General features: G+C 33.8%; 2 protein-coding genes across 3 annotated transcripts; both read left to right on the top strand.

Annotated features, from left to right (window-relative positions):
- Positions 1 to 56: 56 nt before the first annotated feature.
- LOC114162096 (DNA ligase-like protein) lies at positions 57 to 4,642 on the top strand. The gene is made up of 11 exons (XM_028045873.2): positions 57 to 707; positions 803 to 857; positions 950 to 1,049; positions 1,130 to 1,322; positions 1,540 to 1,593; positions 1,677 to 1,819; positions 2,203 to 2,785; positions 2,970 to 3,081; positions 3,202 to 3,251; positions 3,455 to 3,598; positions 4,294 to 4,642. Exons 1-11 carry the CDS (start codon positions 135 to 137, stop codon positions 4,522 to 4,524), a joined length of 2,238 nt encoding a protein of 745 aa, XP_027901674.2. The 5' UTR covers positions 57 to 134; the 3' UTR covers positions 4,525 to 4,642.
- Positions 4,643 to 5,723: 1,081 nt separating this feature from the next.
- LOC114163861 (alpha-1,6-mannosyl-glycoprotein 2-beta-N-acetylglucosaminyltransferase) lies at positions 5,724 to 14,706 on the top strand. Of its 2 annotated transcripts, XM_028048223.2 has the most exons (16): positions 5,725 to 5,912; positions 6,878 to 7,086; positions 7,539 to 7,675; positions 7,749 to 7,859; positions 7,975 to 8,076; positions 8,170 to 8,278; positions 8,373 to 8,573; positions 9,006 to 9,174; positions 9,268 to 9,349; positions 9,439 to 9,532; positions 9,829 to 9,925; positions 10,704 to 10,797; positions 12,023 to 12,095; positions 13,506 to 13,679; positions 13,793 to 13,915; positions 14,127 to 14,706. In XM_028048223.2, the coding sequence occupies exons 1-16, from the start codon at positions 5,900 to 5,902 to the stop codon at positions 14,286 to 14,288; spliced, it is 1,950 nt and encodes a 649-aa protein (XP_027904024.1). In that variant the 5' UTR covers positions 5,725 to 5,899; the 3' UTR covers positions 14,289 to 14,706. The 2 variants fall into 2 exon arrangements, with proteins under 2 accessions (XP_085522586.1, XP_027904024.1); XM_085666460.1 differs by lacking the exons at positions 13,793 to 13,915; positions 14,127 to 14,706 and having other exon boundaries at positions 5,724 to 5,912; positions 12,023 to 12,090.
- The last annotated feature ends 1,348 nt before the right edge of the window (positions 14,707 to 16,054 follow it).

The following is a 16,054-nucleotide window of genomic DNA, read 5'->3' as shown; positions in this document are numbered from 1 at the left end:
GAAAGCGTTTGCCGCCATTTCATTAGGGTATAATGATGCAACGACCCCTTTTTATTTGCATAGTCTTGCGGCTTTCGTTTCCAAAGCAAAGATCCTGATTCAACCAAACTCTCAAACTCAGTTCAGAATCATCCATGGAGAGCGACGATGACCTCGCGCTATTGCCTTTATCTCCTGTCCACGAACGAAAGCTGAAGCGTTTGAAGAAAGCAAGTAAGGTTCCCGAACCTTCTCATCCTCCATCATCGCCCGCTGTTTCCTATGAATCCAGAAAAGGCGAAGAACACTTCACGGCGTCAAACGGAGGATTTGGGTCCGATCATGAAGATCAGGTACCCAGCCTCAGCCCAAGTCCTCGGTCCGACTTTCCAAGAGGCGTAACCGTCAAAGATGATGATTTGGGCGCGAAGAGGGTTCTCGATTTTGATTCTGTAATTCAGGAACACGAAAAGGTTGATGGTGAGAGTCAAGAGGTTAGTGATTTTGATTCTGTAATTCAGGAACAGGAAAAGGTTGATGACGAGAGTCAAAAGGTTAGGGATCTGAAGACCGGCGATGACTTTACGGCTTTGAATACCGACGAAGTAGAGAGGAAACGACCTAGTTTAACTGACAGGCCAGAGAACAAAAAGAAGAGGATTGTCAACAGTGATGGGAGTGAAAAGAAGTCTAAAGAATCTGCCATCAATAAGAGAAAGGCCGAGAAGGTGGATAACTGCATTTGCCTATTTTGTTAGACGTTTTTGAGTATTGATGCTTATGGTTTCGGAATTGCTAATTTGGGGATTTTATGATCTAACAGGAAAGGCGAGAAACCATGCAAAATCTTCGAGCCGAGTCTCAAAGGCTCCTTCGAGGTACGGATTAAGTTTTAAGCTGTAATTAACTTTTCGATCTAGTGCTGATTCGAGTTTCTACATGATCTAACTGTTTGCTGTGATTTTAATAGAAACTAGAGATGCTGCCTTTAAACCTGCTCCTCTCGTTCAAAAGCCAATTTCTTCGATATTGGATAAGATTCGGCAGAGGAAATTGGAGATTTTAAAGAAGTAGGTGGATTTGCATAAAGATTTTGCTTAGCACCCATTTTTAACCTTAGAAAACACACTTATGTTCACTTGGTTTGTAGATCTAGTGCTTCTTCTGAAGATGATGACGATACCCTGATGGATGAGGGGGTAGCTGATTATGTAGAAAAGGATGAACCGGAACAAATGGCAGCTACATGCCCTACACCCGCGAAGAGTGATTCTGGGACGTCTAATGTTGAATCTGGCGCTGCTAAAGATAATCTTTGTTCTGGAAGCATTCTTTCTCCCACTGTGAGTCAATCTATGCAATTTAGTGTGAGATAATGTTTCATTTTTATTATGAAATGCCATTAGGTGTTTTCTTCTGCTCACACTAGCGGAAATGTAATGTGTTAATTTTGGTCATGTTTTTGGGAGTGTGGCATTTGTATGTGCTATACTGAGTTTTTTTTCTTCTAAGTGTGTGTATTTTGAAACATTTTTAAATCACATCTCTATTAAATTTCAGACCTTCGGTTCGGAGTCTGAACATGCATTCCGAGCTCCTATTGGTGATACACAGGTTTTCCATCAGTCTGTTTCTGAGATCCTTGCCGTTAGCTGTCGATTTTGTACACTAATTGCTTGTTTATATGCAATTTCCAGGAACTCTTCTCTGATTCTGAAAGAAGTGACACTAAGGAAGATGCTGTAAACGAGAAGTCAAACAATCCTCCGGAAGAAGTTTTTGCCCCATCAATGCTATCAATGAACTTAAAACTTGATTCTGCTTATCCTGATGATGATGTGTAAGTGTTTGATTTTATTTCTTGCTTTATCAAAAGATTTGCTAACGCAGAATCACATTGAATGTTCAGTACTCCATTGCCATCTATGATTATATTGTCAATACTACACTACTATGAAGCTTGCGTTATTATTTAATTTTTCTTAACTGTGGTTCTATTAAAATCTTGAAAACACATAGAAATTAGTCAAATTTCAATACGTCGTGGTCTTGTGTCTGCAAACTCTTGTTATGACGTAAAAGATGGTAATTGATATGTAATATTGATCCGTGGATCTTTTTCTTTGGCAAAACGCGACTTCTAAATTTTGCCAACGAACTGGTTAGTGGTTACCTTTGCCTCACTTTGTTCTAAAATACAAAACATTGACAACTTTTTTCCAGCTCTTCTGATGAGGAGGACAATGACAAGGAGAACGTAGATCCACGTGTACATGGATCAGTTGACTTGACTTTACTGCCGAATGGAGATCCTGTCAGGGCTTTTGTTGATGAAGAAGCAGAAGAGGAGGATGACAGTGATCATGATCTACAGCGCTTCCAAGATAATGAAGGTGAAGAAGACGATGATGATGATATTGAGGAACTTAATGACATGATTGCAACTCAATACGATGAAAAGCCAAATGATAAAGAAAAGCGTGACCAACTTCATCAACAGTGGCTTCAGCAACAAGATACAGCTGGAGTGGATAATCTACTCCAGAAACTAAATTGTGGCTCAAAATTGAAAGAAACACCATTGATTGAAGAGGAAGATGAGGAAAGCAGAGAAAATGAAAGTGATGATGACGATGAAAATGATGAAGCTGAAGAATACGCTGCTCCAGCAGAATCCTTGAAGGCCACTTTGAAAAAGATGAAGCAGATGATCCCACTGATGTTTTCAGATAAAGATGATAAATATGTATCATCTGATGATGAAGAAACTGAGAAGCTAGCTAGACAATGCCTCTATTATAAAACTGTGAGTTCTCACTTCTAAGCAAACCGTAATGAATGCTTACTGCAGATATTATGTCTTCTATAAATGTGCTGAAGTTTACTATCACTTTTTTTAACTTAAATTCATATAATTTGCATCTCCGTGTGTACTGATATACTCATGTAATCAAATAGGAATTGATCTAATTATTGTTATGTGCTAGCAGGAAGAGAAAGCTACATTCTTTTCACCAGCTGAGGACGAAAGTAGCAGGGGTGTTTTCAGTCTCATAAAGAAATTAAATGTGCCCGATTCTAAGAGAAAAGGAAGAACTACTTGTAAGTTTTACAAGTTCCATTTTCACCACATTGCAGTGAGCAAAACCTGTGCAATGTATATCAATAAAGCTTCTAGGTCGTGAGAATACTAATGGTTTCTGCTATTAATTTATGCTGCAGCCATGTTTGCTATGCCAACCAGTGGACAGAGCATACAAATACCATCAAAGGTTGGTTATTTTTAGTCTGTTAAATGTAGCACTATGAAGCTATTTACTTGTTAAACGCCCCTTTATATTACATGCGTCATACTCTATATGTTTAAATACTTATCTGAACATACTTAGATCACAAAAGTGCGTTTTCATTATCTTCAATTATATATTATGTGCCAATTCTTAGTTTTTTTTTTTATATATTTTAAATATTGCAGTCATCTTTTGTCGGTCGGGCTTCAGATCGTTTTATGCCCACCTCTCGAAAGCATGGATCATGCAAAGTCCGATCATTTGTATTTGGGCGAGATGACAGCGACAGCAGAAGTTCATATTTGATATCAGAGGATTCGTCTGATGCGGTAATAACTAGCTGAAAAATATGCCATAAACCTTTCTGTTGTTTTTGAAAAATTGTTGCCATTACTTCAGACTTCAGAGAGATTGTTTTGAAATACTTCTAGTGCAAAACGCGCGTAAATCCTTTTTATATTACTTAAAAATGGGCTAAATAATACACCAGTATGTTTTCATGAACTTTTCTGTGATTATCTTAAAGAAAAAAATGTTTTTCTAGAAATTAAATTTTGTTTATGTTAATTGTAAAATTTTGGTGAAATTATTGACATCTTTTATACATTAATTTATGCATATATTTCTTAGTTTATAATCTTTTTATTTTTATATTTTAGAGAGATGTTTATTCAGAAACACTTATTATTTTTATAGTTTTCCTTTTTTACAACATAATCATTTCTGATGGATATATGGTAGTTTTATTAATGAGCATCAAATACTCTTCCAAATATTTTTGTGAGGTGTCTCAACGTTCTAAAATAATAATTAATCTTATAGAAATAATATTTACAACATTTCTTTTGCATCTGTTTAGCAATTACTATTAGCATAACAGTAGTAATTTCGTTTGGAGTTTGATACTCTGATGATACGATAATAAGCACGCAACTTTTAACTCTTTACTTGACATTGTTGTGCTTGCGTCTTGGTCAATTTGCTAATCTGGAATATGTGCTTCTTTTCCCAATGAGCTTAACAGATTCCAAGGGAGAGTCAACCACCGAAAGCGGCTTCTACCAAGTTCCAAAGAAATACACAGAACAGAAATACTACCTCGAATTCTGTATCTCAAGAGTCAAATGTATCGCTTTTGGAAATATTGAGGAAGTCTTCCCATCATACAGAGCACAGTATGCAGAATTCCAAAGTTCAACCAAAGGCATCAATATTTGATGCATTCAAGTTAGTGAAGAAGCCAACCAAGGCGTAGGGCAGAGAGTTTGATGAAAATTCGGTCATATTCGTATGGTTAAACCTTTAAACCTTCATCATTATCATCTAATTTATTTCCACCCCTGAAATAATTGAAAAAAGATAAATTCAGCGTATGTGAACTAATGGTTAAGTAAAGTAACCTTGTTTTTTTTTTCGTTCTGTAAAATTCTTTTTTGCTTTTATATTCTTCTACTCTTAAAATTCTTTTCAAATGCATAGAAGAAAAAGAAACAGATTATGTTTTTCAATTTTTAATGTGCCAAAAGCAATTGTCACAAGTAACAAAAGTAGTAATTTTCACAAAATATTGGAGACTTCTTCACTTTTTGCATCGACACAGATTGTGGTTGTACTACTGCTGAGGCAATTACTTCTTGCACCCGTCATTTTCTTTCTGCACCCCATCAATTTCGGAATTCATTTTTGAAACATAATAAACAATTGCCTTATGCTAGATTTTACAAGTCAATAACATTAACGGGAACAACACAGTATTAGTCAAATTTATTTATAATTTATGAAGGCCAATGTTATTTTATCGTTTCACATGCTTTGAGGACAGTGCACCGTCGTTGCATACACGCAAATTCCCAATCCGACATCTGGCTGGAGTTCGAGGTTGAAAATGAAACGAAATAGGTAAAGTTGAACTAAAGGATAAGACGAAATTAACAATTTAGTTTTTAAGATTATATTATACTATTAATTGTTGAAATCAGTAAATCTTCTGAAAATTTAGATATTAGATTTTAAGTCTTCCTAATTACTAAATATATATTACTACCATTATCACTTAAATCTCGGATTAGCAATTAAAGCTAGAAACATAATTGTTTTTATTTTTTTTAAATAGTCATTATCTTGGATTAGGTACTTTATTATTCACTTTTTTGAACTACAGATATTTTTATAATTGATATGTTGGTTGAATGGCTTTAATAATGATTTTTAACATTGTTTTTCCTACACATTTTCAATTAGTTAAAAATAATCTAGTTGATTTGAATTAAATATTTTAATGTAGTAGAGGTATTGATGAAGAGAGATTACAAGTTTTGGAATGAATTGAGGAGAATTAAAGAAAGATCCAAGAACAATAAATGTGATAATGAATGTAATAAAAAAAAGGAAAAAGGAAAGATAGAATAAAGTGAAAATAAGAAGTGTGAAATGGAGTATGTTTTCCATTAATAAAGAAAATGTGAAGTTAACCCGAAGTAGTTACTACTCACTAAAAACATTGTTTCCCTTTGTTCCGATATCTGAATTGCCTCTACAAAGAGAAAAACATTGGTTACTCTCAAACATAACGCGATCATTTCTCTTTTCACCACTCACCGCTGCATCGGAACAGTCTCCACTGATCCGTCATGGACAACTCCGGTTCGTTCTCACTTTCCTTTCTCTCGCTTACCTACAAACCTCTTTTATTCCCTTTCACTCTCAATTCAGTTACTCCGTTTTGCCAATCCTTTTCACGTTTTCAGTTCGAATCTAACCTCAAAACCTCGCTCGTTTCACCTGTTTCGAGTTCTCGTTTCCCACGCTTCAATTTGGGCGTAATCACACGGATTCGACGTTTCTGTGTGCCGTGCTTAGCATTGCCGCGGCTTTTTTTGCTTTCGTTGTGGATTATATTACTTATTTTGTTATGGCTTTAGAGACCTAACCGATCTATGCCGATTGTTAGGTCGGTAGCTATGTAAAATGAAGTTTGAGAGGGCCTTTCTGTGGAGAATCTACATGATCCGCTGGCCTTTCGAAATTTAACCGTGTTGCTATCTTTGATATTACTTCCTTAAAAAGTAACTTGAAGAATTTGTGTGATTTGAGTGAGGAGCTGTGTGTGAATTCTGTGAGAGGTTTGAAAGTTTTGTTTATGTGCTGCCTTGATTTTTATTGTTTTTGTTTTCCCCTTTTTTTGGTTTACTTCTCTACTTATTTTTATATGGATTGACTGAGTGGAACTACGAAAAAAAAAAATCTTATAGCTTGTTTGAAACTTTGATGATCATCCCCTGACGCTAGCTATTGTATCTTTTGAATCAAAGGCTACAATTTACTCACGTCTGTACCCTTTGGAGACATTTCCAAACTCGCATTTAATGAGTTTAATAATGAATCTTGTATCAATTGGCTAGTTGCTGTGCTTCAACTGGTTCAATGAGATAGTTATATAGTCTAAAAAGAGGTACTTTTGAAATTTTGTATTATTTTGACCTTTGTTTTAGTAATCCAGTGGATTATGGGACTGTTCTGGTTTTGAAAACAAAACATCGTGGAGTACATTGATCTTTAGTGAACCTGTGCCGAGTTGTTACAATTTAACTGGTTGATGCATCTGGCAGGGAATTCTCAAGATGTGGTTGTGCCACCGGTTGAAGGTGTTGCAGGAGGTGGTACAGCTTATGGGTGGAATGATGGTGGCACACTTGGCTTGAATGTCAAGGGACCAGTTGACCCCACAGAAATTCCAACTAGGGATTTAGTTCATGTATGGTGCATGCCAAACACAGCAAATGTTGGACCTCAAGATATGGCCAGACATTTGGAGCCTGTTAGTAGTGTTTTATTTTAATAATTCGTCTATACACAATTACGTTTTCTGTTAGCATGTCCTTGTATTTGTCGTTTATGAATAGTAACTGCATGATAATTATAATGTTATTATTTCACATTTTGTCAAGGGTGTTATCCACTTGTAAATCGACTCTTCCCTTCATAGTTGCGTAACTACATGCTTGACAGCACTTGATGCATGTCTAAAAGTGGTTCGTATTATATGGTTAATTAATGCACAAATTTAGCATGGCAAATTTAAATTCTAATAAGCTAGGGGGTAATAGATATAATATTGCTCACCAGACACACATATGACTTTCAATTTTAGAGCCAAAAAGCTCTTACCTTAGGTTTGTGGTTGGAGTTTGTTATAAAAAAGTTGTGGAATCATATTGATCTTAAGAAATTATAAATCCTGAAACATTTGCTATTTTTGCTCCTGACAAGATAAACCTGCTGGCGGCTAGAAATGAGAGGGAGAGTGTGCAAATAGCTATCCGGCCAAAGGTTTCATGGGGTGGTGCTAGTGCTGCAGGGACTGTGCAGATTCAGTGCAATGACCTATGCTCCACATCTGGAGACAGGTTGGAGTTTTTCAAATTATATGTAACAAATACATGATTTACTTCCATTTTGTGCTGACATCAATTTTGGCAGACTGATCGTTGGTCAGTCACTACGGTTACGGCGGGTGGTGCCCATTTTAGGTGTACCTGATGCTCTTGTTCCTGTTGGGCTTCCAGTCAGTCAAATAAACCTATTTCCTGGGTACTTGTCTGATTTTTGTTCTCTTCTTGAGTTCTTGTGCTGTGTGCAAAAGTTGCTGGATGGGTTGACTGCTTTTTCAGTTTTCACTGTTTTTGGCATTCTTTTGCTTCTTTAGGGAGACTACTGCTCTTTGGCTATCTATTGATGTTCCTAGTTCTCAACCTCCAGGACAATATGAAGGAGAAATTCTCATTACTGCCATAAAAGCAGATGCAGAGTGAGCCTTTTTCTTTTCTGTTACTTATGATTGTGTTACACTTAATTTAGCAATTTCTGTTTATCAACTTTGTCAACTTTACCCACTGCACAGATCTCCTGTTCAAAGTTTAAGCAAGGTTGAGAAACATCAATTATATAGGGACCTAAAGGGATGTCTTGATGTTGTTGAGCCAATTGATGGAAAACCATTAGATGAAGTGGTGGGTTTTGTTTTTTAAATCACTCTTCCTCATTTTTACACTCTTGTTGACCTTGATGTTATTATGGGTTTTTATTTAAGCATATCTTGTTTAGGTTGAAAGGGTGAAATCTGCGACTGCATCTTTAAGAAGGATTCTTCTGTCTCCATCATTTTCCGAATTCATTTCAGATAATGGACCAGTAGACATAATGGATGAGGATGCAATTTCAAATCTCTCTCTACGGGTGAAGTTAAGTCTGACTGTTTGGGAATTTGTACTTCCTGAAACTCCCTCGCTCCCTGCTGTATTTGGTGTATCCTCTAGCTGCAAAAGGCCAAAGATTTAAATCCAGATGATTAAATTTACTTTTTTGTAATGTTTGGGGTCATGTACACATGTGAGTATTCTTATTTATAATGTAAAATGATGCAGTAGCAGAGAAAAAAAAATTAATTACTTATAATGAGGATTATCTACTAAGATATTTACCATTTAATGTAATGAACTTATATCTCTTAACAGTTTGTAGAAAACATAACTGGCATTTATGTTGTCTCAATTGTGTCATTACTTTCTAGAAACTTATGACTAAGTTATTTCTAACAAACTCCATGACTGAAGCTTGATATCACCGCTTTTTGTTCAATCAGTGCCTCCTCCTATATCTTTGTAAAATTAGGAATTAGGAATTAGGAATTAGGAAAGTTTATCTGTTGCAAACTTTTTTTTACCTTTACTACACCAGATATCGGATACTGTAATTGAGGATAGATTTGGTGTTCAACAAGGGACAGCTGAGTGGTATGAGGCATTGGATCAACATTTCAAATGGCTTCTTCAATATAGAATCAGCCCGTATTTTTGTAAATGGGCTGATGGAATGCGTGTTTTGACATACACATCTCCATGGCCAGGTATTTTTCTGTGGCAGTAAGTTTGATAGAATCAATTCCAAAAGGAGAATTAATATGGGATTGCTGAAACTTCCCCTCTTCTTGCCATTGTAGCGGATCATCCAAAGTCAGATGAATATTTTTCAGATCCACGGTTGGCTGCATATGCTGTACCATATAAACAAGTAATCTCCGGGTATACAGTCAGTTGTTCCCGTTCGCTTCTGTCAGGTATATTTGTGATGAAAACTGATGAGATTCAACCCACCTGTTGATGTGCCACAGTAATGATGCGGCGAAGGATTACTTGCAGAAACAAGTTGAGATATTGAGAACCAAGACTCACTGGAGAAAAGCTTACTTTTACTTGTGGGATGAGGTATACACATGTGTGCTACCGTTTTTTCTAAAATATAAAAAATTCTTCCCTAGAATGACATCATAGTTTAGATCTACCTGTATTGTATCTATTGATTGGATAGCGCACCTTAAGAAAAATAGAAAACAGGCAAGTGACTCTTGCAGTAGTCATTGATTAATTATTTTATTGCGTTTCTGTCTAATAAATTTTTTAATAGCTTCATTATATTTTTACTGTCTGGTTACTGTAACTATTTACCAGGTCCAGCATGCTGTGACCCTGATTACCTGTTGTTGTTTTCATAATTTTTCCAGCCACTGAACTTGGAACAATATGATTCTGTTCGCAATATGGCTAGTGAGATTCATGCGTATGCTCCAGATGCTCGTATTTTAACTACTTACTATTGTGGTATGTATTATATACCTTAAGTTATCTTAATCTCTACCGTCGTATGTGTAGACTACCTGATAATTTGTCCCTTAGGATGTGTTTTTGATTGTTTCTCATATTGACAATGGCTTGGATTATTTAACAAATGCACTTCTCATAATTACTGCAAATACTTCTACATGGCTATAATTCTGACAGTAATCATATCGTAAATTAGTTAATTGGATAGTTGGAATTTGTATCATCTAGGCGCTCTCTACTGTTATTGGATCTAAGAATAGTTTTGCCTGCGTAATGACTTCCAGTTTCTTTTTGCTGAACATTTCCAATCTTCTACATATTACTTACTCTAAAAACAAAACATATATTCTCATTTATGGCAAATTTAATGTTGTTAGGTTTTAGGTAGAATGGTATAAATTATTTACAGGCAGATTCTTGGGTTTAATATTTTACCTGTTTCTAAATCATCTTGGTTGACAATTTCTGACTTTGTTCAGATAGTACTTAACACGATCTGATAAAAGTATTGTGACTGACCTGGGAAAATAAATAACAGTTGTGTATGTGTTTATATGATTCCAGTCAGAAATTTGCTTTTTTGATTATTACTTTTGCTGCATGTTTCTGATGATTGTTGAACACACTTCATAATTAATTCATATATTGTTCAATAACTCTGTTATCCCAACTTCATCTCGGCTTTCTCCAACTAGTTGGTTCATTTTAACTTCTGCAGCTGAACTTTTGTTTTCCTGTCGTAATTATCTTATTGTGTGATTCTTGTTATATGTAGGACCAAATGATGCGCCTCTTGCACCTACTCCATTTGAGGCTTTTGTTAAAGTTCCAAGTTTTTTGCGTCCTCATAATCAAATTTATTGTACAAGGTATTGTATACTAACCTATGTCTATCCTGAGTTTAGTACACTATTTATTTTGTAACTGAGTCTATTAACTTTTCCTATTTTTGACCAAGGGTATGTCAATAGTAATTTTAAAAGTTATCCTTTTCCTTTTCATTTTGTAGTTACTCTTGGCACTGACATATATGATTTTTTGTGGGATTTCCTATGTTGATTTCATTATTCGTTTTTTTTACCTACTTTAGGGCATAAGGAGATACATTTTGGGGTCTTGTTCCCGTTTATACTGATCACAGATGTATTTAATTTACACTATTTTTTTCTTTCTGATGCATAGTCCTTCTCTCAGAGTGAATTGCTATTGAACATGAGTGCACATTATTCTAGACACATTCTACACTTGTTTTCCAAAATTCGTATTGATTGATATTTAGTACATTTTTCTGTCCTTACTTTCTGAAATCATTGATTATGCAATTTCAAGTGTGACCGGATATTCCTGCAATTCACTTATGTTGTGAGACACTGTTTGTGGTGAAGCAATTTTTGGATTTCCAATTAAACCGATTTTCAGGATCTTATATATGTAGTAAACATGATGCTCGGATACTACTTGCATATTGCATGCGATATATACCAATACAGCAATGTATTTATTCTAAAAATGACAAAATAAGATATGTTTTCATCATATTTCTTTCTATTAGTTACATAAAGGAATAACACTACCAATCTCATACTTTTTTTTTTTAAATTATCTATAAAGATAACGATCTTTATCTTTGATTTATGAAGAGATTATTCTATGTTTCTGTATCACACACACTGATGTTTCTTGCAGTTTTATTGAATACAAATGCACTAAAAATGTGTGGGCACTTCACCATGTATGGTGGGTAAATTATCCAAAAGTATCAATATTGGATATGTGAAACAAATAAAAGTATCTGTGCTTCATTGATAGTTAATAACACTTAATGTTCTTTCATAATAAACAGATTGCTAATATTTGTTGAAGGACTTCATTGTGAAAATTGGTTGTTTTGTGGTTTGGGTGAGTTTGACTTCAGTTAGGTTACTGAACTATGGTGTTATTTTTTGGATACCTTGATGGGTTTATTTCTCAGGTCGCATTTTTTGTGCCCTTGGAAGAAATCACTTTTACCATGTTGAAAATAAGATAGGGAAGGAAGAAAAACAGAAGCTTTCTATACTTAAGCATGCTTAGTAATTGAATATGTCTTTGCAGTGAATGGGTTCTGGGCAATCGGGAAGATCTGGTTAAGGATATTATTGCTGAATTACAACCAGAGAATGGTGAGGTAATATTATAATTTCATTATTTTTTTCTTGTGTATTATGGATAGCCCCTATACCTCTCCCTCTCACGTGTACATATCCACCTGTGATCATTACATCTGGTATTCTCCCAAGTTAATTATGAATTTGTGGTGTATAAATAATCTTCAAGGGTGTCGGGTTGGAAAAACTTTAAAATAAATTAACAAAATGGGAATTGTCACCAAAGTTTATTTATTAGAGGAAAACATTACAAAATTTCGTTTCAAAGTCCTTAGAAACCATATTTTTGACTCCAGGAATTAATCATGTATAGGGAAGTTACTAGCTTCTTATGAAGGTAGTTATAAAATAATCATCTTTAATTAAATGTACAAAATGAAAATATCAACACTATTATCTTACCTTTTTTACACAGAAATTACAAAGGTTAATAACAAAAATTAACCTTGTTGAAGATTTTGTTTATTAGTTATTATTTATTTATGAGAAAGCATCGAAACTGGTGAAAGAATATTCCCAAGTGCAATGAGGAAATAAAAGTTATATAATTATTTTAAATCATGTGTTGTTAATATTTTTCTTGAAAAATTATAAAGTGTAAGTATAATAACCATAAAGTAAGTGGATCCAAAATGGACACTGACAACAACGTAGCTTAATATTTTAAATATGGAAGTTACTTGTGTTATCCAAAGAGAAAATACTAGTAGATCCCATGTAGTTATTTAAATTTTGTATGTAATATGTATATGGAATCAACGAATTTTGGCTAACTTAGTTTTGACTTTTTTATCATAAGTTTAAAATATTTTATTTTAGTTAATTTCAAAAGATTTTAATTTTAAATTAGTCTACTGTGTCTTAAATCATCATATATAAAATTAAATAAATTAAGACAAGATTAACTAATTTAAATAAACTAATAATATGGACTTAAATCTGATCACATAGAGAAGGATGCTATTAGAAAAACAGGCTAGGTGGTAATGTGACAATGGTGGCAGATTGGCAAACCTGCGAGGTAGAAGAAAGAATGAGGGAAATAGAAAAGAAATTTGATTATGGATTATAGTATATATTTGACTTGGTTTTGTTATGTTGTGAACTTGTCTTATTTTGAACATATCTTCCTTTTTATTCTATTTGGATTTGTGTTTTTGTATTGTTTCCCTCTTATCTCTCTTGATCCTCTTTTTGTTTTAACAATTCAAGTTCTATATGATCTCACTCTTCCTCTCTTCGTTCTTTTTTCCCCTCCCCATAAAAATCCATTATTTTACTAAGAATCCTAACAAAATAAGGAGAAAAACGAGGAAACTAAGAAGTACTCCCAAGTAAACTGGTAAACAAATCGCAAGATGTTTGTATGCATAATGGAATATCCTAAGCTAGAAGAATAACAACCGCTGCATATTAATGTTTTGCTACAGGAATGGTGGACATATGTCTGTATGGGACCATCAGATCCTCATCCAAATTGGCATCTTGGAATGCGAGGTACCCAACACCGTGCCGTCATGTGGCGTGTGTGGAAAGAGGGTGGCACAGGATTTTTATACTGGGGGGCCAACTGCTATGAGAAGGCAACTGTAGCCAGCGCAGAGGTGATTGTATAGCTTTTTATGCTATCTTCTTAAAAAAGGAGTTGTTAGAACTTGTTATACCGCACTGATAATTTGACTATTTTCTGACAATCAAAATACTTTTTTGGACACAGATAAAATTCAGGCATGGTCTTCCCCCTGGAGACGGAGTCCTATACTATCCCGGTGAGGTGTTCTCAACTTCTCATCAGCCAGTGGCTTCTCTTAGACTAGAACGCATACTTAATGGCTTGCAGGTAAAACATTTTATCTTTTCCTCACAATTTTGTAAGATATCCTCAACATTTTGTGTTCTGAAAAAATGTCACAGCCTCTTTATTTACTTGGTTTTCCCCGTCCGTGTTTCTTGCCCGAAGATCTACTTTCATGACATGTGCTGGCATAAAGCTACAAGTGTTTCTCTCATGCATTCTGATCTTTGATTTCGTTTTCGTGACATTTATTTAGGACATCGAGTACCTGAGACTATATGCTTCAAGATACGGTAGGGATGAAAGTATTGCACTTTTAGAAAGGACGGGAGTGTACTTTGGACCTGAGCGTTACACATTTGAGCATATGCCGATTGATGCAATGAGAGGGCAAATATTTAATGCGTGCCGTTCATAAATGGGTATTTATAGATGCTGCTTGGTCGAGTGCTTCATTTGTCGATAGCTGGAAAGTTCAATCTTCAGCATCTCAAGCATCTAACCTCTAAAGATGCGACAACATAGTTATCGAGTGAGATCCTTGGAATATCACACACACACGTACTGCCCAATTTGAACTCCTAGATACGAAATGTGATAGTGATATATATACATATACAGCATCTGGAACGTATTTAGATGAGAAATCTGTTGTTCATAATGTGCCTTTTGAGAGTACATAGGATCATAATCTACTATGGTTAATGTTGCAGTGTGGGGATGGTATATTTTGGTAGACTTACTTATTTTAACATGCTTGGTGGACATTTTTAATTAATACTGTAAACTAGTTGAACTAACAAGACATGCTTATAATATATTTATTATTATATGAATATAGTTTGTAGAGTTAATCAATAATAGAGTATTGATGTTGAAGGGAAGGCATGTCAATAATAGAGCACTAATATTGAAGGGCAGGTATGTTAATAATATTTACCTATATAAAGTTTGTCTATTTTTAGTTCATCCGATGTTAATATCTTGTAAAGTTGGTTGGGTTCATCTATTTTTGGAGTGGGGCTGGAGAGGATAAAATTGATTGCCTTCCAGCTAGATCTTTTATGCAGGTTGGCTATAAGGCTAGTGATAAGGGTAAATTTAAATCAATTTCTTTTATATTTTTATTGCCAAAAAATTTCATTTATTAAAATTATTATATGTATGATTTATTTAAATGATGTCTTGTCTCCAAGGTTATATATTCTTGATAAGAACATGTGTGATATTAACATAACATTGAAGAAAGACTCGGTATAAATTGATTGTCTGTTATGGTTTTTGGGAGGTTGGAGACGAGTTAAAAATAATGAAAAACTTAGATCAACTTTTTAAATTCTTACTATCAAAATTTTCATTTCATTTGACTGATATGTGGCCGTTTTTTTTTTTAATAGTGAATAACTTTGATTAAATATCTATTACAAAATTTCAAAGGAAAAATCATTAATATCATTTTGTTCAAGATTTTTATAAAAGAAATATATACAATATCATACGAAGGGAGGAGTGTTTGATGGAAATAATATGTAAAATGTTAACTGTTTTGAAAATTTAGATATTTTATTATTATTTTTAAAAAATGTTTTGAAAATGTAGATTTTTTACTATTATTTAAAAAGAAAACATTGACCTTGTATCTATACCTATATATTTGCCTGAATATTAATAAAATGGGTTAAATATATTTTGAATTATTTAACTTTAACGAAGAAATAAAATTATTTTTAACTAAAGTTTTGATATATTTTAGTCATCAAATTTAAAAAATAAATAAATATACTTTTTTTAACTCAGTTTGGTTAAAACTTTTTTGTTTGTCAAATGTGTTTTCCTTTTAGAATTATGTCAAACATAGCAAATAGCTAAAATTCTAGTATAAAACACGTTTAACACAATAAAAATTTAATATAATAGTATTAAAATAACTATATCTATTTATTTTTAAAATTATAAAAATATATCAAAATTTAAAACATAGATGAATTTTAATTTTGCATCAAAATTATAACTAAAAATATATTTAACTCTAAAAAATTGTTTTCATATATTTTTACTAAGACCGACTAGCGATTGGGTTAAATTGAATTCGGATCCAACCTAACTGATTCATTATAATCCAAATTTAATATTTTAATATCCAATCCGGTCACTTAATTTGTTGTTCTATGCGAATATGGATAA

This window comes from Vigna unguiculata, chromosome 9 (assembly GCF_037176805.1).
Source record: "Vigna unguiculata cultivar grain cowpea cultivar isolate G323 ecotype 2 chromosome 9, ASM3717680v1, whole genome shotgun sequence".
Taxonomy (NCBI): Eukaryota; Viridiplantae; Streptophyta; class Magnoliopsida; order Fabales; family Fabaceae; genus Vigna; species Vigna unguiculata.
Note: the sequence above shows the minus strand (reverse complement) of the source record. Positions and strands in the feature narration are given on the sequence as shown.